A 24,774-nucleotide genomic window follows, 5' to 3' on the forward strand; every position below is an offset into this window, starting at 1 on the left:
TGAGATAGTCTGATCTCCACACAGCTTGATCCATATACAGAACATTCATAAGGCACTTTATTCAGCTAGACTAGACTTGTATGAGGATTATGACATGGTATATCACAAAAAAGAGCGGAGCTCAACTTTCTACATACCTTCTTCGCCATAATGGAAAGGGAACTCAAATATGGCGGCAACGGTGAACTTGACACCAGACCAATACCATTTTATGCCAGGAGAGGGCATAAGAACGATGCATAAGAGCTTGAATAGAGACAACATCTTGGAATTGATTCCCTTTAGAATGAGAATCTAATATTTTGACGAACTTCATACAAATACATGCAAGTGAAAACTGCTCCTGTTACATACAGTATACACCCCAGGAAGAATATGACACCTTCCAAAAAAATTATAGAGCACTTAAATATTATGGTCATTTTGTCATTTTCATAAATTCATAGAATGTTTGGGAATGAGGTATACTAAAGCATTTGTGATAATTCAATAGCAATAAAGAGTGGGAAAGCGGTCTTGCGTTTGAACAATTAATAGACACTGCAGTAAATAAAACCTAATAAAAACACATGCTCATCTAGGACCGAGTCTACGCAGACCGGTGCGCCATAGTTATTCAGATCTACAGCAGGCCTATATGCAAATAAGCCATTTTTCACATGGGCCTGCCATTATTCAGTTTGAAAGGTGTATTTACAGGCAGTAGCAACAGTGTGACTTTAGATCATTAGAATGCATTGGCCAAAAGGCACAAAATACACCTGAATGGATTTCTGGAAATATGTAAATACCACGGGAGTCCTCTTACATTTGGGAACTTCACAGTCCTATTGATCAAACAACTGTGAAAAGGTAGGGTCTCTCGCTCTCAGTTGCCTATGCACATCATAACTAAAGCTAGCCAGAGCAAGATGAGAAAAAATCTAAGGAGAGAATATTAGATAAACCCTCAAACCTTTTCAGCTAGTTGGCCGTCAAAAACGCACTGATAAACAATGGGGAATAGTAGCCTGCTAGTCCATTCTGCAGCTTGCCTGCCAATGCATGCTTGTCCCAACCCACGTTGACAAAATTGGAACTTGCCTATTTGATCGATGCCAAATAGATTTGTTTGACAACTAAGAGATATGCTAACTGTGGATAACAGTCATTCATGTTCAGCATAGCTAGCTAGCAAAGCAGATTCACATTTCTTGCTAGCTAACCAAATGACACGGGTATGTGTAGCTGTAGCCACTGAAAAGCGATGAAGGGAAAAAGTCTGTCACTCACCCACGCCTCCAATGACATGAAATCCTCCCAGCAGCTAGCTAGCTAACGTTAGGCTCCGTGTTTTTAGATTGCTAAATAAATATCTACATAAATAGATACGCTAGCCTATTAGCCATGTTACGACTGACTTTGATTGTATTGACATTCCCAGCCTTAGTTACAGTCCTCCGTTTTTGTTCAAAATATTGAGTCATTGAAACTGAAAGACTGCATCCTGAATGGGTGGAGGCAGCAAACCATGTTAGGTCAGCTGTGATTTACAACCTGATAGCAATATTTTTTTGGACTACCAATAAATGTATTGGTGAATTATATCATGCATTGAACTGCATCCATCTATTCTGCCAACAATGTCTTACTGTACGTCATGGAATTTTTAGTCAAATAGAATCCATTTTTAAAACCTCTTATGAAGTTGGTTTTGTAGCATAAACTGGGAATTTGATATTTCTGACTGATATTATGATTGTCTGTTTGTTTCATGTCTGCAAAGTAGTTAAAACGCTGTCAGTTCCACTTTAAACTTGGCCTTTTTTCAATGCTGACTTGAATGTCATTGAGAAAACAGAAAGGTATCAACAATAAAAAATTCACAAACATATTTTCTGAATTTAAAAGTAATCCTTGAAGTAATCATTTCTTTGTAGTTTTCCAAAAGTATCTGTAATCTGATTACAATATTTTAGCTGGTAACCTAACGGATTACAGAAAAGAAAAAAAATGGTAATTCGTTACTCCCAAACCCTTAGTGAATAATACTATACTATACGACAGCCATGTCTGCAAAAACACTAGTCCGCAATACTATAGTATATAACTATAGTAATACTACAGTATTTAGACCAGGGGCGGTGTGTTCATTAGGGCGATATGGGCGACGCACTGCCAAACGGGTAAAGGAAGGGATTTTTTTTCTAATCAATTATATCACGGCAACAGTAGTTATCAGTGTTCTAATCTAGACGTCTGATCTGCCACTAAATGTCCAATCAGGCTAAAGTCGTGCTTCAAATGCCCCCCCCCCCCCTTTTGGGGCGATTTCAGTCAGGTTGAAAATCGCCCAGAAGTCTCTCATAGACTCCCATGTAAAATCTATTTTTTCAAATATCAGAGCTTTCAATACAATCTCTATGGGTTTCTGAGGGCTTGCACTTACGCGCTTTCGTCATACGTAACATAACCATGAACGTAACTAAGAAAAGAGCGGGTAGCAGCGTCAATCAATTCACGTACTACTATCAACATGGCTATAGCGTTCAGTGCAACTCGATTGTCTCTTTGAAATAAGTTACTTTTTGTCGGCAAACAAATCAAGATAAATTGGCAATGAAACAATTAGGACCTCCCAGACCAAATTTAATAATTCAACAGGTTTCTACTAAAGGCGGAAAGTCCTACACCCGAGGATTTTCAAAAAATTGGTACGAACGAAAAACCTGGCTAGCAGGCTGCGATGTAGCTAATGCAGTCTTCTGCTACCCCCTGCTTACTCTTTCACCCTGAAGGCGGCACGGCAGACAGCACCGCTAGGACAGCGACTGGTGTGTAACGGACATGCACCATCTTTCAGGAAAGATTAAGAAACATGAGCTGTCAAAAACCCACATGGATAGCTGTTTGAGATTGTCTGCTTTGGGGAGAGTGAACATTGCCACAACTGGATGAGGGATACAGGCTAGCTGTCCGCCGCCACAACGATGAGGTTAGTGTTGATAATCACAAGTTTACTGGAGAACTGAAACTGACAAGGCTGACAAGATAGGACCCTTTTGTCCATTGTTATTGGATAGGAACAGAACTTATAACCAGCTCCTGACCTAAATAGATCTTAGCACAACATTTTACTCAACATATCATATTCCATATTCACTATAACAAATATATTTACTACGACATTAGCAAGAACCGCCACATCCTCAGCCGGCTAATCCAGTGTGTGAAGTTTTGCGGAGTGTTTGAGTTAGCTTTGCGAGGCAAAGATGAAACTGAGGGCTCCACCAACCCTGGTAAGCCAACACTTTTGAGATCAGTCAATAAATGCTTCTGGTATTGACTTATACGCTGCCCCTGTCTTCATGTTGTTGCTGGACATATCTTTTTTAAAATGTGTGTAGGTCACCTAAATCATCAGAAAAATTGCCCCCCCTGAGAATTTTTTCAGGAGCCGCCACTGATTTAGACCATAGTATACTTTAGTATTTATTAATGTGGGTAAGCTGTAAATGTGTAATATATTTGAAGTTTGAACTAGGATCACAATGGAAATAAATGTCAAAGGTTTTTTGTGTTATTCTCGACAAATTTCTAAATGCATTGTATCCACATTTGTGGTTGTATTGTTTTTTTAAGTAGTCAGATAAAATCTTTCAATCAAGGGATACTACAGTGTGGAGTATAGTATTCTACAGTATATTGCAACATTCTATAGTAAGCGCTACATGATCGAGGGGGAACCTCAGTGGAAATCCCCGGCATCAGCTCCCCAAGGACAGCTCGTTCAAATCAAAAGAGCATCGACAAAGCTAGCAGCTAGCAATAAAGCTAGCTAGCAGTCCAATCCATCTACAAATTCTAAAGTAAGTACTACATGATTGAGGAATACTACAGTGTGTAGAATATAATTATCCAGTATACTACAAAATTCTATTGTAAGCACTACACAATCGAGGTACACTACATTGTGGAGTATAGAATTCTACAGTATACTACAGCTTACTATAGTATTCTATAGTAAACTGTAATATTGTTTTATGTAGGAGGTTACACATACCTGCTGAGAGTCTGGGGAAGATGAGGAAGAGGAGGATGAGGCGGGCGAGATTGGGAGCCATGTACTGATGTGTGTGTCAAGGACAAAGTCAACAGCGAGAAATACTCTACTTCCTTATGTTCACAGACCTCACTTTCTTTAACTCTCTTCCTGTGTCTGTGTACATTCCCCCCACAGTGGCAGATAGCAACTATTGCGTTAAATTGGCTAGTTTAACCCAAAAGTCATAGTCACTACAATGTACATGTATTTCAGCTTTCTCTAAGGCCTTTTATGCACCAAGAGACACTACTATCCTGTTACCCTCTGATGGAAAACAGGCCACTAATGATACAAAGACTGGATGCAGGAGCATCATGCACCACATTTTCAATGGCCAAATTCAATATTTCTGAAGAAGGCCATTAAAGGCTGAAACGTCAGTCTTTTAAACTTGCTTAATAAAACAAATACTTTTTATGGTGAGCGAGCGTTGCACCTTTTCTTTTCTAAATTCAATATTTCTGAATTAATTCTGTATAAAATAAACTATATCATACATTTATGTCAAAGAAATTGATAGAATTCAGGTGTGCTGCATAGATGAAGTGATGGGAACTAGACCTCCACAGACTCTCACTTTAAGCCAGGTCAGGGTTCAGGGTCCTTCAGGGGCCAACTCAAAACCACAGATAATATCTTCATAGTGTCAAAATTAGCTCAGGTCAGGAAGTTGCAGTAACACAAGGCTGCAAGTCTTGGGTAAACTCATTCCACGACGTCATGTTAAATACTGAGCTACAGTGCATTTGGAAAGTAATCAGACCCCTTGACTTTTTCCACATTTTGTTAAATTACAGCCTTATTCTAAAATGGATTCAATTGTTTTTCCCCCTCATCAATCTACACACAATACCACATAATGACAAAGCAAAAACAGTTATTTAGACATTTTAGCAACAACCCCCCCCCTGAAATATCACATTTATGTAAGTATTTTTTCCCTTTCCTCAGTACTTTGTTGAAGCACCTTTGGCAGTGATCACAGCCTTGAGTCTCGGGGGGGGGGGGGTTTGTTGCTAAAATTTCTAAATAACTTTTTACTTTGTCATTATGTGGTATTGTGTGTAGATTGATGAGGGGGGAAAAACAATTGAATCATCAAGCTCTGTCAGGTTGGATGGGAACCATTGCTGCACAGCTATTTTCAGGTCTCTTCAGAGATGTTCGATCGGGTTCAAGTCCGGGCTCTGGCTGGGCCACTCAATGACATTCAGAGACTTGTCCCAAAGCCACTCCTACGGTGTCTTGGCTGTGTGCTTAGGGTCGTTGTCCTGTTGAAACGTAAACCTTTGCCCCAGTCTGAGGTCCTGAGCGCTCTGGACAGGTTTTCATCAAGGATCTCTCTGTACTTTGCTCCGTTCATCTTTACCACGATCCTGACTAGTCTCCCAGTCCCTGCTGCTGAAAAACATCCCCACAGCATGATGCTGCCACCACCATGCTTCACCGTAGAGATGGTGCCAGGTTTCCTCCAGACGTGACGCTTGGCATTCCAGCCAAAGAGTTCAATCTTGGTTTCATCAGACCAGAGAATCTTGTTTCTCATGGTCTGAGAATCTTTAGGTGCCTTTTGGCAAACTCCAAGCGGGCTGTCATGTGCCTTTTACTGAGGAGTGGCTTCCGTCTGGCCATTCTACCATAAAGGCCTGATTGGTGGAGTGATGCAGAGATGGTTGTCCTTCTGGAAAGTTATTCCATCTCCACAGAGGAACTCTAGAGCTCTGTCAGAGTGACCATTGGGTTCTTGGGCTCCTCCTTGACCAAGGCCCTTCTCCCCGATTTTTCAGTTTGGCCGGGAGGCCAGCTCTAGGAAGAGTCTTGGTGGTTCCAAACTTCTTCCATTTAAGAATGATGGATGCCACTGTGTTCTTGGGGACCTTCAATGCTGCAGAAATGTTTTGGTACCCTTCCCCAGATCTGTGCCTCGACACAATCCTGTCTCTGAGCTCTACGGACAATTCTTTCGACCTCATGGCTTGGTTTTTGCTCTGACATGCACTGTCAACTGTGGGACCTTATATAGACAGGTGTGTGAATTTACAAATCATGTCCAATCAATTGAATTTACCACAGGTGGACTCCAATCAAGTTGGAGTCCCCTGATTAAATAAAAGTGAATAAATGATAATAACATATGATGTGGTTTGCTGATATGTAAAATACCAGGAGATCTGGTATGCATCAGCAACGTCTGAGCAGAGGAACACAACTCATATGTTATAGCAAGGACCGCACAGTCAATGACATGGAAGGCAACCATTGGTTGATGCATGCAACATCTGAGCAGGGGAACGATCCTTTATGTTGCGTTAGCCCCACCTACGGAGACAAACCAAAACAGTTAATCAATCAAAAAACAACACATTCAAAAGGACAAATAATATTGTCTATAAGATAAGGTAAGCTACCATAAATTAATCAACGTAAATGTTGACAGCGAACAACAGTTACAAAATGACCATTTAATAAAGTGCATGGATTATGTGAATAGCGCTCGACCACACGGTTAACAAACATGTAATCTGATGTGTGCCGCTATGATGTTACTGAGATATACATGAATGAAATGATTCTGGTGTGTGTAGGTGCTTCGGTAGCCTACTCTATAGGGCACAGCTTAGCCCCGTGACACAGCCTTCAGGCTTTGGCTAGCGACGCCTCCAACTTTGAGTTCTCCCCCCGGATCAGAAGGGTAAAACAACACTGGAAATAAAGGATTTGAGTCTTTGTCTGTGCAGCTGTTTAATGTAATAAAAAGTACATCTTTATAAGAGGCCACACAACTCTGGTCTCTCTTTTGGTACCAGCCACAGCATTACATAACAACCTCTCCCTCAACGTGATCAAGACAAAGGAGATGATTGTGGACTACAACAAAAGGAGGACCGAGCACGCCCCCATTCTCATCGACGGGGCTGTAGTGGAGCAGGTTGAGAGCTTCAAGTTCCTTGGTGTCCACATCACCAACAAACTATCATGGTCCTAACACAACAAGACAGTCTTGAAGAGGGCACGACAAAGCCTATTCCCCCTCAGGAGACTGAAAAGATTTAGCATGGGTCCTCAGATTCTCAAAAGGTTCTACAGCTGCACCGAGAGCATCCTGACTGGTTGCATCACCGCCTGGTATGGCAACTGCTCGGCCTCCGACCACGAGGCACTACAGAGGGTAGTGCGTACGGCCCAGTACATCGCTGGGGCCAAGCTTCCTCCCATCCAGGACCTCTATACCAGGCGGTGTCAGAGGAAGGCCCTAAAAATTGCCAAAGACTCCAGCCACCCTAGTCATAGACTGTTCTCTCTGCTACCGCACGGCAAGCGGTACCAGAGCGCTAAGTCAGTCCAAAAAGCTTCTACCCCCAAGCCATAAGACTCCTGAACAGCTAATCAAATGGCTACCCGGACTACTTGCACCCCCCCCCCCATCTATGCATAGTCACTTTACCTCTACCTACATGTACATATTACCTCAATTACCTCAACTAACATTTTTTTGACATTTTAGTCATTTAGCAGACACTCTTATCCAGAGCGACTTACAGGAGCAATTAGGGTTAAGTGCCTTGCTCAAGGGCACAGACAGATTTTTCACCTAGTCGGCACAATGCTCTTAACCACTAAGCTACCTGCCGCCCTGTGCCCCCGCACATTGTCTCTGTACCGGTACCCCCTGTATATAGCCTTGCTACTGTTATTTTACTGCTGCTCTTTAATTATTTGTTATTTTCTATTTATATTATTTTATTTCTTACTTATCTATTTTTTTACTTAACACTTTCTTAAAACTGCATTGTTGTTTAAGGGCTTGTAAATAAGCATTTCACTGTAAGGTAGGTTGTATTCGGCGCATGTGACAAATCAAATTTAATTTGATTTGATATAGAACTATTTAGCCTAATAGGATCTCTGTGGTCCCAGCAAACTCATTGTGTTCTGACTGCCATTTTATTCAGATTAGGCCTATCTTCATTCATAACTGTCCCAATAGGGTGTTTGACCCACTGAATACTAATGATTTCTATCTTCATCCAGCAGGTGTCAGTAGAGTTCCACCTGCGATGTGAAGCGATGAACCTACAGTAAGTGCAAAGTACAGCTACATTTAGGAAGGAGTCAAGGACATACAGCTGTTATTATTAATTTACACACATTTTTCAGAATGATTATTGATACAATTTACCCATTGATCTCGTCATAATACCGTTGTCAACTTCCATGAAACTGTAATAGACAAAATAAAAAAATCCAGAAAACATTCAACTACTACATGTTCACATTTAGGGAACCTTATAGAATTAATTTGCTTATTTATGATTGTGTACAACTAAAGTTTTGGCATATTGATCGTTTATTTCCTAACTTGGCATAGGCTAAAGTATTTATGAATATTCACGAAGAGGCGTGGTCACTTGTGACGGAGCGTCTACACACCTCTTGTCTGTCAGGTTATCACAGTTTGCTGCGGGCGAAAGTCCACTATAAATTACGGAATTGTTACACCAAACACCACATTCCGTCTCTTCAAGGAATCCCCGCATGGTTCAGGTAAAACCGAATTACTTTATCTCCGTGTAGGCTTACTACTGCTCTTTGTGACTGTATCATTTCTCTGCGTTTTGGATAGGCTACCTGTAGCCCAATAATGGACTGGAACCTAACCTTAGTCCTTAGTCCAAGGACCTTACATGTTCGGTTTAACCCCCTAGAGTTTAAGGGCCCGGGGCTGGGTTTCTAGTAAGCTAACATATTGATTTGTTTTATGATGTGCATACCAATGATCATTTAGCCACTAGATTTAGAATTTTAGGACCCTGTAGGTATAAAAAAAATATATATAAACATTATTTGATGAAATGTACTACTATTATCCCATAGAAGCACATTGAATAACAGATTAATGCATGGAAAAACAGATAGTCCCCCCCCAAAAATCCTATCTATATCGTAGATCTATATCTCTCGTGTTTGTGAGTCTCATCTTTCCATAGAGGGGTCATACTAGTTTGTAGCCCAAACCGTTCGGATGCTACAGATGTTTTCTGGAGAAGACCGAATTTCGTAATGTCTCCTGGTCTGACTAACACCTGCGTAGCTCTGCCACCTTCCTCCACAGATGTGGAAGGCCGCCATAGGCGGATGCGGTGGATTGAGACTTAGCCCATGCAAAAAAAACCATATATCTAGCTTAAACAGACATATTTTAATGGTGATTTTATTATTATTAGATTTCCGCATGGGCGCAGACATCGGCTCTATCTTTTCAATGCAAGGGTTGTTTTCCCTTTGTTAGCGCAGGATAACACTGCAACTGTTAACTCCTATGTTTGCCATGAGTCTAATAACTATGATCATGTTATTCCCCATTATTATGTATTTTTGTGATAATTGCCAACTGCTGTACCTTTGTAACCCCTCCCAACTGACGTAACGCAATGTATGACTGATAAACACTATTCAACTGGAAATCTGTCTCATGGTCCTTTCAGTCTATAGTTCAAGTCAGTGGTTAACCAGAGCAAACATCTAGCTCCACCAATATCTAGTCTAGACATATTTCACTAAATATTATGTTACATATGGATAGGCACGAAATACAATATGGATAGGTACGAACTACAATTTGGATAGGTACAAAATACAATTTGGATAGGGGTAAAGTGACTAGGCAACAGAATAGATAATAGACAGTAGCAACAGCATATGTGATGAGTGTGTGTGTGGCGAATGTGTGTACGTGTTATGTGAGTGTGTCTGTGTGTGTATGTAGAGTCCATTGTGTGTGTGTATAGAGTCAGAAATAGTAAAAGGGTCAATGCAGATAGTCCGGCTAGCTAGTTGGTTAACTATTTAGCAGTCTTATGGCTTGGGGGTAGAAGCTGTTCAGGAGCCTTTTGGTCCGCGCTCCGGTACCACGTGCTGTATGGTAGCAGAGAGAACAGTCTATGACTTGGGTGGCTGGGATGCTGGAGACGGTTGTAGACACAACATGGACCATAGCTGCAGCCACCTCTTCCAGTCAGCCACCTCTTCCAGTTCAGCTTGAGTTAGTGGTTTATTGAAAATATTGAAAAATACATTTTGAGAAACTGCCCTGTCAGTGGCTTATAAGTGTTGACATTCAACATTCATTAATTGGAGAGGGGTGAAATTTCCCCAGCCCCATCCCTCAGCTGTATAGCTGAACTAATGTTGTGAACTGTGATGCACATTGTCAAACGCCACACTGGTGTCCACTTCCTTTTCCACAAAGCTTAGAAAATTAGCTAAGCGAGATTTAATGCAGCCTATTGTTTGAGCAATTGCGATTCAGTAGACACTAAAACTAAGTTAGAATGTTGACGTTTTCTAGGAAGGAGACAATGTTTTTCTATATAATAAGAGGGTGAAGCCTTGACGATAGGATTAATCATGAAATGTGAATTGAATATTCTCAACATTCTGTTGTTCTCTTCTTTATGTCAGTCCTTCCTGTTTCTCCAATTAAAGTATCTGTTTCTTCTTTGAGTGTCTTTCCCGGATGTTTTTAGAATATTTTTGCACTTGTTCTGATGTTTCTATGACAATCAATGAAAAAAATTATTGCGAACAAGAGATGTAAATGCATTTTTATATGATTTGATTATTTCTATCAAATCGTAATTTTTATGAAAATCAAAGGTTGTAAAAGTAGGCCAGATGGTTTTAGAAATTGTTTCACTTGTTTGATGTTTCTATGGCAATCAATGAAAAGGTTGTTGTAAAAAAGAGATTTAAATGCATGTATATATGATTTGATTATTTCTATCAAATCAATACTTGATGTTTTATACAAATCAAAGGTTGTAAAAGTAGGCCAGACCTTTTTAGAATAATGTTCACTTGTTTTGATGTTTCTATCACAATCAATGAAAAGGTTGTTGTAAAAAAGAGATTTAAATGCATTTTTATATGATTTGATTATTTCTATCAAATCAACATTTGACTTTATCTGTCCACCCCTAACAAAAACATTAGCTCGTGAAAGATCCTTTCAAGTAATCAGAGAGAAATGGAAATGTATGTCAAACTTTAATTAGGCTAACGGTGAATGTCTGTTTAATGTCTGATATAAAACCTACTTTACCTCAGTCAGAGACCACTGGTTTTCTGTTCTACCTGATAGTTAAATGCACCACCCTGGTGTACCAGGTCTAAATCAGTCCCTGATCAGATGGGAACGATACAAAAATGCAGTGGAACTGGCTTCGAGGTCCAGAGTTGAGTTTGAGGGGCGTAAAAAATATGCTTTCCTATTATTGACGTCAGCGTAGCTTACTTTATATTGAACACCAGTGTATCATCATTTGTCCATTGTCTTGATTTTCTGTTCTAGTCCCTATCTTTTTCAGTATCTTCCATGGCTACTGTACATCAGCAGGTAACCTAGCCCCTGATCATGACTCTCAGTTCCAATACATTACACATGAGTCATTGGACCAGGGCATCTTCCATTGGGGGAAGTTTTGTTAAGTGCCGCGATGCTCGGTCTGAACACTAAATGAGTGGCCAGTAGCTGCAAATCAGGTTGTTATGGACGTGTACACATCTGCAGAATAGCTCTTCTGCAGATGTGTACATGTCCATAACAACCTGATTTTCAGCTACGTTAGGCCTATATCTGATAACAGCAAATTGTTATATTAATTAATTGCCTATGTAGCTAGCTAACCATGTAATGGAGATGGAGAACACAGTTTCTACTGCCGTGTCTTCTCATGTGTGTAAAGTAGCCTAAACGCACTTCATCCCATGTGAAGAGGTCTGGATCTTTATAGCACAAAGGGTAGTGACTTGCCCTCATATATAAATCATTGCTTGCCACCTACTACTGTATGTCACAACTGTACAATTGTTTTACCCATGTGGGAAGAGACACAATTGGGACTATGAATTTAAATGACCTTTGACTCATCAGACACGATGCCAGGTAGCATGTTAATGAGACCAGATTAACATAGATTTGTGTTTTATTCATCAGTGTTTAGGCTATGGATTACAATGACTTATGAGCATGGCTGTGACTACATATGAGGACACAGAGGTCAGGACCTCGTAATTTATTCTAATAAAGCTAATAATAAAACAAATATATACTTTGTACACAATAAACAAAATCAAATACGGGTCAACCTCTAGATATTGATCCCAGCGTTGATCAAAGCTCAGAACGCTTATAGACTTGATCTGACTGAGTTATTCGCGCCTGCCTCTTTGCAAAGTTAGGAACAAAAAAAAATTATACGTTAGGAACTTTAAAAAAGAATATGTTAGGAACGTAAAAAAAGAATAAGTTAGGAACATAAAAAAAGAATACGTTAGGAAATTTAAAAAAAATAATACGATAGGAACTTAAAACAATATGAACATCTCCACATGGCCTATCTTCCCTGTAGGCCGACATTAAAATGCAATCAACATGCAAACAATAGTTCTAAAAATGTCATAGGTTTCCATTTCGTCGCTGATGCTACGTGTCAGTGTGAATAATTTCTCATATTTCCCCCGTTTCAGGGGTATAACATTACAATTGTATACAGTGGGGAAAAAAAGTATTTAGTCAGCCACCAAATGTGCAAGTTCTCCGACTTAAAAAGATGAGAGAGGCCTGCAATTTTCATCATAGGTACACGTCAACTATGACAGATAAAATGAGGAGAAAAAATCCAGAAAATCACATTGTAGGATTTTTTATGAATGTATTTGCAAATTATGGTGGAAAATAAGTATTTGGTCAATAACAAAACTTTCTCAATACTTTGTTATATACCCGTTGTTGGCAATGACACAGGTCAAACGTTTTCTGTAAGTCTTCACAAGGTTTTCACACACTGTTGCTGGTATTTTGGCCCATTCCTCCATGCAGATCTCCTCTAGAGCAGTGATGTTTTGGGGCTGTCGCTGGGCAACACGGACTTTCAACTCCCTCCAAAGATTTTCTATGGGGTTGAGATCTGGAGACTGGCTAGGCGACTCCAGGACCTTGAAATGCTTCTTACGAAGCCACTCCTTCGTTGCCCGGGCGGTGTGTTTGGGATCATTGTCATGCTGAAAGACCCAGCCACGTTTCATCTTCAATGCCCTTGCTGATGGAAGGAGGTTTTCACTCAAAATCTCACGATACATGGCCCCATTCATTCTTTCCTTTACACGGATCAGTCGTCCTGGTCCCTTTGCAGAAAAACAGCCCCAAAGCATGATGTTTCCACCCCCAAGCTTCACAGTAGGTTGGTGTTCTTTGGATGCAACTCAGCATTCTTTGTCTTCCAAACACGACGAGTTGAGTTTTTACCAAAAAGTTATATTTTGGTTTCATCTGACATTCTCCCAATCCTCTTCTGGATCATCCAAATGCACTCTAGCAAACTTCAGACGGGCCTGGACATGTACTGGCTTAAGCAGGGGGACACGTCTGGCACTGCAGGATTTGAGTCCCTGACGGCGTAGTGTGTTACTGATGGTAGGCTTTGTTACTTTGGTCCCAGCTCTCTGCAGGTCATTCACTAGGTCCCCCCGTGTGGTTCTGGGATATTTGCTCACCGTTCTTGTGATCATTTTGACCCCACTGGGTGAGATCTTGCATGGAGCCCCAGATCGAGGGAGATTATCAGTGGTCTTGTATGTCTTCCATTTCCTAATAATTGCTCCCACAGTTGATTTCTTCAAACCAAGCTGCTTACCTATTGCAGATGCAGTCTTCCCAGCCTGGTGCAGGTCTACAATTTTGTTTCTGGTGTCCTTTGACAGCTCTTTGGTCTTGGCCATAGTGGAGTTTGGAGTGTGACTGTTTGAGGTTGTGGACAGGTGTCTTTTATACTGATAACAAGTTCAAACAGGTGCCATTAATACAGGTAACGAGTGGAGGACAGAGGAGCCTCTTAAAGAAGAAGTTACAGGTCTGTGAGAGCCAGAAATCTTGCCTGTTTGTACGTGACCAAATACTTATTTTCCACCATAATTTGCAAATAAATTCATAAAAAAATCCTACAATGTGATTTTCTGGAAAACATTTTCTCAATTTGTCTGTCATAGTTGACGTGTACCTATGATGAAAATTACAGGCCTCTCTCATCTTTTTAAGTGGGAGAACTTGCACAATTGGTGGCTGACTAAATATTTTTTTCCCCCACTGTATGTGTCTGTAGATGGACTGAGGTGAATGAACCTACAGTAGCCAAGGTGATAATGACTGGGATAATTTTGGCTTGTTTTGCTGTTCTCCAAACAGCATTTTAAAGTTGCATTGTATAGAAATGCAGAAAAATGAGCTTCAACATTCACAAAAATGTCCCCCCCCCTTCAGGACCTCTCTGAAACTCACTGATTACGGCCCTGCTTGTGAGTCATCACCAGCATAATGGGTATGGCTGTATCATAGATACCTGGTAGCATGGCAATCACATGAGAGCACCTGGGGCCATAAGTACGTATCGTAGTAAGAGTGCTGATTTAAGATACTTTTTGCCTTTTTAGATCACATTGAATCAGATTAAATGGACACGGAGGACCTGTTCCTAGATCAGCGCTGCTATTCTGAGACGCTTGATGCATTGGGCCACATACGGCCATCTAACATTAATGGACAGGCCCCAGATCTAACATTAAAGGACAGGCCCCAGATCTAACATTAAAGGACAGGCCCCAGATCTAACAATAAAGGATAGGTGACAACAAGGGACCACTTCAAATGCTTTCCCACCATCAAAGTCATAGCAGATCAATGATTACCTCAATGAAGGGAGGAGGAAAGGGTTCATGTTAGTATTGGAACATGTGCCACCATATCATCTAAAGACCCAGTGATGAGATTAGTAATGATCAGAGATTACTACCCTCTTCCATACTGAAGGGATGATTACTACCCCTTTCCATATTGAAGGGATGATTACTACCCTCTTCCATACTGAAGGGATGATTACTACCCCTTTCCATATTGAAGGGATGATTACTACCCCTTTCCATACTGAAGGGATGATTACTACCCCTTTCCATATTGAAGGGATGATTACTACCCCTTTCCATATTGAAGGGATGATTACTACCCTCTTCCATACTGAAGGGATGATTACTACCCCTTTCCATATTGAAGGGATGATTACTACCCTCTTCCATACTGAAGGGATGATTACTACCCTCTTCCATACTGAAGGGATGATTACTACCCTCTTCCATATTGAAGGGATGATTACTACCCTCTTCCATACTGAAGGGATGATTACTACCCTCTTCCATAATAAAGGGATGATTACTACCCTCTTCCATACTAAAGGGATGATTACTACCCTCTTCCATACTAAAGGGATGATTACTACCCTCTTCCATACTGAAGGGATGATTACTTCCATACCGAAGAGAGGACTACTTCCATACTGAAGGGATGATTACTACCCTCTTCCATACTGAAGGGATGATTACTTCCATACCGAAGAGAGGATTACTTCCATATTCCATACTGAAGGGATGATTACTACCCTCTTACATACTGAAGGGATGATTACTTCCATACTGAAGAGAGGATTACTTCCATATTCCATACTGAAGGGATGATTACTACCCTCTTCCATACTAAAGAGAGGATTACTACCCTCTTCCATACTGAAGGGATCAATGTCATCAAGAGGAATCAATGCTACAGTTTCCAACCTGATTGGAGAATGTGAAGATAATGATGTTGTGTCATGCGTCAATAAAGGGTTAAATCATGTATTGATTATAAGCAGTTCATATGTGGCCTTACGGTTATTATTGATCCATTCTAATGGAATAATACGTATTTCTCTCTCCTCCGCTGCGTTTCAATCACTTCCATTGATCATTCATCCTTCCTATCACTTCCATTGATCATTCATCCTTCCTATCACTTCCATTGATCATTCATCCTTCCCATCACTTCCATTGATCATTCATCCTTCCTATCACTTCCATTGATCATTCATCCTTCCTATCACTTCCATTGATCATTCATCCTTCCTATCACTCCAATTGATCATTCATCCTTCCTATCACTCCAATTGATCATTCATCCTTCCTATCACTTCCATTGATCATTCATCCTTCCTATCACTTCCATTGATCATTCATCCTTCCTATCACTTTCATTGATCATTCATCCTTCCTTTCACTTCCATTGATCATTCATCCTTCCTATCACTTCCATTGATCATTCAATCCTTCCTATCACTTCCATTGATCATTCATCCTTTCTTTCACTTCCATTGATCATTCATCCTTCCTATCACTTCCATTGATCATTCATCATTCCCATCACTTCCATTGATCATTCATCCTTCCTATAATTTCCACTGATCATTTGTCCTTCAAATCACTTCCATTGATCATTCATCCTTCCTATCACTTCCATTGATCATTCATCCTTCCTATCACTTCCATTGATCATTCATCCTTCCTATCACTTCCATTGATCATTCATCCTTCCCATCACTTCCATTGATCATTCATCCTTCCTATCACTTCCATTGATCATTCATCCTTCCTATCACTTCCATTGATCATTCATCCTTCCTATCACTTCCATTCATCATTCATCCTTCCTATCACTTCCATTGATCATTCATCCTTCCTATCACTTCCATTGATCATTCATCATTCCCATCACTTCCATTGATCATTCATCCTTCCTATAATTTCCACTGATCATTTGTCCTTCAAATCACTTCCATTGATCATTCATCCTTCCAAGTGCTTCCATTGATCATTCATCCTTCCAATCACTTCCATTGATCATTCATCCCTCCAAGCACTTCCATTGATAATTTGTCCTTTCAATCAATCCATTGATCATTCATTCTTCTTTATGTTGTCCTGTAGAGGTCAGAGTCACACACATTTGTTCTTACTCTATTTAATAAAGGGAAAGTATTGTTAGTCAATGATGTTATAGACTTGCACATTCCAGCTGGGGATTGTACTGTGTGAGAGAGAACATTTCACATTCATTAAATTGTTCCCATTTGTTTTCCTGTTAACAAAAACAGAAAAACACTGTCTCTCTCTATGGATGTTCAATGGCATCAACTGTCATATTTTTCACTAAGTGCAAACACACATGTGCGTGCACACACACACAAAGACTCATGATTGATGCCAAGCTGTGACAGGGCTCTGGAGATATCTGTAATTATGAGTTATCTTTCCATCGTTGGTCTCTATAAAGAGTTCATACATTCATAGAAAAAAAAGCTTTATATTGTGATGTGAATGGGGGAATCTTGGCTGTCTACCATTTCTTTATTAGACAGAGCTCATTGACACACAGTAATTGCCTAATACTGTAAATCAATTTTAGTGGATGTGTTCTAAGGAAACTCACAGTGGGTCGGAGTCGGGACCTAGATGATGTGTCCCGGAAACTTGGATTAGGACTGGGTGCTAGTAGCTATTATCCTCTGGATTAGGACTGGTTGCTAGTAGCTAATATCCTCTGGATTAGAACCGGGTGAGGACAGAGGACCCACTCTGACAACCACTGGATTAGAGAGAGGGCAAGAGGCCAATGTTTTGGATTGCCTCTGGATGGTGGGATTATCTTCTGTAGAAAATAGTCTCTCTCTCTCTCTCTCTCTCTCTCTCTCTCTCTCTCTCCCCTCTCTCTCTCTCTCTCTCTCTCTCTCTCTCTCTCTCTCTCTCTCTCTGATATTGTCTGAGGTTGCATCAATAAGGTTTATCACTTTCTTATGAAGTAGTTTACAGGTAGCTCAACATTATCATCCTGCTGTGTATGTGTGTGGGGGGGTATAACGTTTTTTCTTAAACTGGACGTTCAGTGGTCCATGTGTTGTCAAAACTAAGACAGTGTGTACTGTGTGAACACTTCTTTACACTACCCTGTCTGTCCGTCTGATGATCCTGGCACTGACAGCTCCCTCTACAGTGAGGAACTGATAAAGAGCTTTTCTCCTCCTCTGTCACGTCTTTAAGAGGGTCTTTAAGCAGCACTTTGTGATTGACTCAGACCTCCCTCTCTTAGGATGAGAGCTCCTCATCTCTGACAAGCTCTGATAGGATGCGAGCTCCTCACCTCTAAAAAACTGACGGATGGGAAACTTTAGAGAAATTATCATAATCAGACTCTCCCCGTGGCATTTAATGATGATCCTTGAGCACTGTTTAAGAACTGTAGCATATAGCTCTCCCTATGGAACTATGTGTCTGTTGTATTTGTATTCCATGTGCTCCTGCCTAACTGATCTATGTTGTCCCACTTCTACGTTCTGCACCTGTGTGATCCTGCTCATTTCATCTGTGTTATACAATTTGTATGTGATGCACCTGTGTGCTGCCGTTGCGTTCCAGAGGTAGCTAGCTATGGCAAACGCAATCTGTTGTCATGGCAACACTGGGGAGCGTTGTGATGTTTTCAGAGACACTACAGGCGTCTACAGTGAGATTGCGCAGAGCCCCTCTCTGACGTGTGTGTTTCTTTAATGGAATGAGAGTGTGAACATTTCCACCAAAAAGATAGAGAGAACACTAAAAAGGCAGAGACTAAGGGTATTTATAATAGTGTGCTTGTGTGCTCGTGTGTGTGCGTTTTTCGTGCACCTATTTGTGAGAAAGTTTATAGTAGTGTGTGTGATGGTATGAGACACAGAATTAGAGATCAGAACCTTTCTAAATCAGATGAGACAGGGTGAGCCTTGCTCTACACAATGCATCCAACAGTGTTTTTACAGCATGTGAATCCTTATGACGTAAAACCATAGAACTGAAGAGAGCTCAAGGGGAACTAAAGGAAGCTAGAGACATGCAATATGTCATGCTACAAAAGAGAGGGAACTGAGGGGAAGCTAGAGACACTATGTCATGCTACAACAGAGAGGGAACTGAAGGGAAGCTAGAGACACTATGTCATGCTGCAACAGAGAGGGAACTGAGGGGAAGCTAGAGACACTATGTCATGCTGCAACAGAGAGGGAACTGAAGGGAAGCTAGAGACACTATGTCATGTTGCAACAGAGAGGGAACTGAAGGGAAGCTAGAGACACTATGACATGCTGCAACAGAGAGGGAACTGAAGGGAAGCTAGAGACACTGACATGCTACAACAGAGAGGGAACTGAAGGGAAGCTAGAGACACTGACATGCTACAACAGAGAGGGAACTGAAGGGAAGCTAGAGACACTATATCATGCTGCAACAGAGAGGGAACTGAAGGGAAGCTAGATACACTATGTCATGCTGCAACAGAGAGGGAACTGAAGGGAAGCTAGAGACACTATGTCATGCTGCAACAGAGAGGGAAATGAGGGGAAGCTGGAGACACTATGTCATGCTGCAACAGAGAGGGAACTGAAGGGAAGCTAGAGACACTGTGTCATGCTGCAACAGAGAGGGAACTGAAGAGAAGCTAGAGACACTATGTCATGCTGCAACAAAGAGGGAAGTGAGGGGAAGCTAGAGACCCTGTGTCATGCTGCAACAGAGAGGGAACTGAAGGGAAACTAGAGACACTATGTCATGCTGCAACAGAGAGGGAACTGAGGGGTAGCTAGAGACACTATGTCAAGCTGCAACAGAGAGGGAACTGAAGGGAAGCTAGAGACACTATGTCATGCTGCAACAGAGAGGGAACTGAGGGGAAGCTAGAGACACTATGTCATGCTGCAACATAGAGGGAACTGAGGGGAAGCTAGAGACACTATGTCATGCTGCAACAGAGAGGGAACTGAAGGGAAGCTAGAGACACTGACATGCTACAACAGAGAGGGAACTGAAGGGAAGCTAGAGACACTAGATCATGCTGCAACAGAGAGGGAACTGAAGGTAAGCTAGAGACACTATGTCATGCTGCAACAGAGAGGGAACTGAAGGGAAGCTAGAGACACTATGTCATGCTGCAACAGAGAGGGAAATGAGGGGAAGCTGGAGACACTATGTCATGCTGCAATAGAGAGGGAACTGAAGGGAAGCTAGAGACACTGTGTCATGCTGCAACAGAGAGGGAACTGAAGAGAAGCTAGAGACACTATGTCATGCTGCAACAAAGAGGGAAGTGAGGGGAAGCTAGAGACCCTGTGTCATGCTGCAACAGAGAGGGAACTGAGGGGAAGCTAGAGACACTATGTCATGCTGCAACAGAGAGGGAACTGAAGGGAAGCTGGAGACACTATGTCATGCTGCAACAGAGAGGGAACTGAAGGGAAGCTAGAGACACTATGTCATGTAATTGTAAACAAACGCTGTCCAGCTTCCAAACACGGTCAGTTCTTGCACCTACGTATACAGTATAGCTCTGTCTATGAATTTCAGACTGGTTACACATTTATCATTTCATTTGTTGTAAAAGGATATTTATAATTGGGTCATTATTTTGTATTTGACATTGCAGGTTTTATTATTAATATTATTTTGTTATATTAAATGTTTTAAAACCGACCACTGCAGAGTTTAAACAAAGTTTACACCACAATCTACATACAGAGAACATAAAGTATTCTTCAGGTCAACTTGAACCATAATGGTGATACCAGTTACCAGACAAGGAACCAGTTACCAGGAAATTAAATGAGAACACCAGTCATTTAGTTTGTGGAAGCAGGCTATATCTGATTGTCTCATCATTACTGAGAACTACCTATTCTACTTTACTGAATTGTAAGAGTTGCAGGGATCTTACCTGGAGTGACAATCAGGTAGAACCATTGTATCCTGATATCTGGTCCTCCATTGATCTCCACAACACACCTGTAATTCTCAGAGTCCTGTGACTTAGTCATGGTCATAGTGAAGATTCTCTTGTTGATGTCATCAGAGATTGAGGCATTACTACTGCTCTTAGGATGGTCAGTGCGTACCACATAAGAACACACTTCCCAACCTAATCCTTTACACCAGTATTTCACATGGTTGATGTGATTCAGATCATAGTGACATGGGATGGTGATGGAGCCTCCTGTATGCACAGACACATACCTCACTGTGGACACATCAACACAAAACACATTTAAATTAGAATTAACATTTAACAGAATCTGTGCAAAGGAAAAATACAAAATGAATCACATTGCTCCAACACACAGCTCGTTCATGATTGAGATTGATTATACAGTGTTTTAAGTGAATAGACCCAGGGGACTTCGCCCTTAATTCGTAGAAATAGTACCCTTACCTGCTGAGAGTACAAAGAGGATGAGGGTGAGGATGAGGAAGAGGAGGAGGAGGAAGAGGGAGAGATGAAGAGCCGTGTTTATGGTTTCAGTCTGCCTGGTGTATTATATGGTACCTGAGCACAAATGTTTGTCAAGGACCAAGGTACCAGCCAGAATGACTCTATTTCCTAATGTTAATAGACTTCACTGTCTGTAATTCTCTTCCTGCTTCTGTTTGTGTGTACATGGCCCCCTCAGTGGCAGATAGCAACTATTGCATCATATGGACTAGTTTAACCCAAACTCATAGTCACTAAAATATATTTCAGCTTTCTCTAAGGGTTTTGGGACCAAAAGTCACTACTATCCTGTTACCCTCTACTGGAACATAGGCCACTAATGATACAAATATTTGATAATTGGGTGACATGCACAATATTTCCATTGTCAAAAATCTATATTTCAGTATATAAGAAACGATATGATAAATGTACTCTATGTGCTAGACATTGATAGATTTGAGGGGTCATGTGCTACAGCGATGTAGTGATGGGTACTAGACCAAGACCTCCACAGACTCTCATTTTAAACCAGGTTCATGGTTCAGGGTCCTCCGGACCACAACCTAGTCTGATATTATTTTACGTTCAACAAGAACGCTCTCTGTCTCTCTCCCTTTTCTATACAGGAAATGTACAGCTCACAACCACAGATGTCCTCTAAGCATAAGTGTGAAAGTTAGCTCAGAATGCTGCAAGTTTAAGCTAAACTCATTCCATAATGTCATGTTAAATACTGAGCTATTCATTCTGTTGTTGGCTCCAATACAGCAAACTACTTCAGATACATCAGAATGTCACTCTCAAAATCACAAACGATCTTGAGAAGAATAAAATGTCTTTAAAAATATTCATGAATTTTTTTTTGATCGCTTTCATACTATTTTCACATGTATGTGGTAACATTTCACAACTCTTAGTACACAACTCAAAACAGATCATCAAAAGGCAGTTTTTTCAAAACTTTAAGCACATTTTCAATTGACTAAGTACAACACACAAAATCACACAAACCTTTTCACCAAACATGATCAGTGTTTCATCTAGAAATACCTTTCATATAAAGTAATTGCCTTTAACAATGTAATAATCACAATACTTTTCATATGATTCTCTTCACATTTGTTTAAATACATTTGACCATCATGCAATCGAACGGCACTTAATGGTTAGTCACTTAACCGTTGGTAAACCTATTGATTTTTGACTGGTTTGTCTACTATATATGTATTTAGAGAACTACATAAATACAATGTGTGTTTGTATTGTATAAACATCTAAATGACATGTATGATACATGATAACCATACATAATGAATATTCATTATTACTAATTGATTTCACATAGTCCCCTGTAGCTCAGTTGGTAGAGCATGGCGCTTGCAACGCCAGGGTTGTGGGTTCGTTTCCCACGGGGGGCCAGTATGAAAATGTATGCAATCACTAACTGTAAGTCGCTCTGGATAAGAGCGTCTGCTAAATGACTAAAATGTAAAACATAGTGCAACCACTATTGGTCACCATATAAAAGGGTGTGTGTGAACACTTGCAATTTCTTTAACAAGGAGCAGGATAGACAGCAAGGGGGAGGGAGAAATCAAAGAGCTGGTGGACAAGGGGCCGTCAGAGAGGTGGGCATGGGCCCCATCAAAGAGGTCAAAGAGGTGGGCATGGGCCCCATCAAAGAGGTCAAAGAGGTGGGCATTAGACCCATCAAAGAGGTCAAAGAGGTGGGCATGGGCCCCGTGAAAGAGGTGGGCATGGGCCCCATGAAAGAGGTCAAAGAGGTGGGGAGTCGTGAAGGTTTGAGTCTGTGTGTGTGACACAGTATCTGTGTACTAATGTGTAGATTAGTCAAGGACAAAGGCACCAGTCGAGAATTACTCTACTTCCCAATGTTCACAGACCTCACTTTAACTCTTCCTGCTTCTGTTTGTGTGTACATGCCCCCCTCAGTGGAAGATAGCAACTATTGCATTACAAAGACTAGTTTAACCCAAACTCATAGTCACTACAACATTGTTCAAGCCCCCATGCAGTTTCATTTTATTTTTAAATCACTGTCTGTGTTCATTTCATGAAAACAAATCAAAAATACATTTGTCATGATTTATTTTCCTGAGCCTCCTTTTGACATTGAAATGCTCTGTGTGATCATGTGTGCGTGTTGATACAAATTTAAATATATTTAAATACAGAGCCCTGATTGGCGGAGAGGATTGTATAGACTAGAGCCTACCCAGCTTACCCCTTCAAAGTAGGAGGATACATATGCAAATAAAACAGAATCAGAATAATCATTTCAGATTGTGATGTCATTCTGTGGGTCAAAACTCCATCCCACTTGAACAGTCTGAAAATCCTGTTGTTTATTTCTTCAAAAAGCTCTTACACTAAAAGGGCATTACCCAAATGTGTTACAATTTTACAGTATTATTTCAACCTCATAGTGTGGAAATATAATTTAAAAACAAACAAGAAACTCACATTTTTGATTGCACTGCCCCTTTCAGCAAGGGCTCTTTGGGAGCAATAGTCACAATTATCCTGTTACCTTCTGCTGGAAAATAGGTCACTAATGATTACACAAAGAAATGTATAGAATTGAGAGGGCAGGTGCTGCAGAGATGGAGTGATGGCTGCCTAAGGTACAGGAAATGAACCCTGGTCACAGTAGACACAACGCAAAACCTCAGATGTCCTCCAACCTAAAGTGTTAAAGTTATGTCAGGAAGTTGCAGTACCAGAAGGCTGCAGGTTCCATGACATGATGTTAACTACTGAGTTATAAATTCTATTGTTGGCTCCAACACAGCCAACTATTTCTGATACAACAATTTCACACCTAAACTCATGAGAGCACATAATATTGTAACAAATGATTTTGAGAACAGTATAATGTCTTTAAAAATGTTTATTAGCAAAGCATTTATATTTTCCATTAAAGCTGGAGAAGGTAAAGACAGAATAGTAGTCCAAGGCTCTGATTCAACAAGGAGAGGATTTGTTACAGTAAACCAGACGACCAAAAATCAACTACGAAACAACTCAAGAACTCAGGATTCATAAATCATGCTAAAAACAATAAATAATAATAATAATAAAATGTAACCTTGTTTTGTGTGTGTGTGTGTGTGTGTGTGTGTGTGTGTGTGTGTGTGTGTGTGTGTGTGTGTGTGTGTGTGTGTGGTTTAGTTCTACTATCCTTGTGGGGACCAGATGTCCTTACAATGACAGTAAAACAAGGACAAGTTGGGACAAGTGGGGACATTTCACTGGTCCCTACAAGGTAAAAGGCTATTTTAGGTTTAGGGGTTAGGTTTAGGGTTACGGTTAGGGTTTAGGTTAGAATTAGCATTAGGGTTAGGGAAAATAGGATTTTGAATGGGCATACTTTTTTGATCCTCACAAATACAGTAAAACAAACGTGTGTGTGTTTTATACTGAAGAAAGCTCAAAATATTTGTGTACATGCCCCCCTCAGTGAAAGATAGCAACTATTGCATTA

General features: G+C 40.7%; 1 protein-coding gene across 1 annotated transcript in view; it reads right to left on the reverse strand.

Moving 5' to 3' along the window:
• LOC123483440 (polymeric immunoglobulin receptor-like) overlaps positions 1-24,030 on the reverse strand; it is a 38,095-nt gene extending 14,065 nt beyond the window's left edge. The window contains exons 1-3 of the mRNA XM_045213424.1: positions 24,011-24,030; positions 21,228-21,322; positions 20,736-21,035 (exon numbers count right to left, since the gene is read on the reverse strand). Of these exons, the coding sequence (XP_045069359.1) occupies positions 20,736-21,035; positions 21,228-21,322; positions 24,011-24,030 (415 nt within the window). The remainder of the gene's footprint in view (positions 1-20,735; positions 21,036-21,227; positions 21,323-24,010) is intronic.
• Positions 24,031-24,774: the final 744 nt, after the last annotated feature.

This window comes from Coregonus clupeaformis, unplaced genomic scaffold (genome assembly GCF_020615455.1).
Source record: "Coregonus clupeaformis isolate EN_2021a unplaced genomic scaffold, ASM2061545v1 scaf0111, whole genome shotgun sequence".
Lineage (NCBI taxonomy): Eukaryota > Metazoa > Chordata > Actinopteri > Salmoniformes > Salmonidae > Coregonus > Coregonus clupeaformis.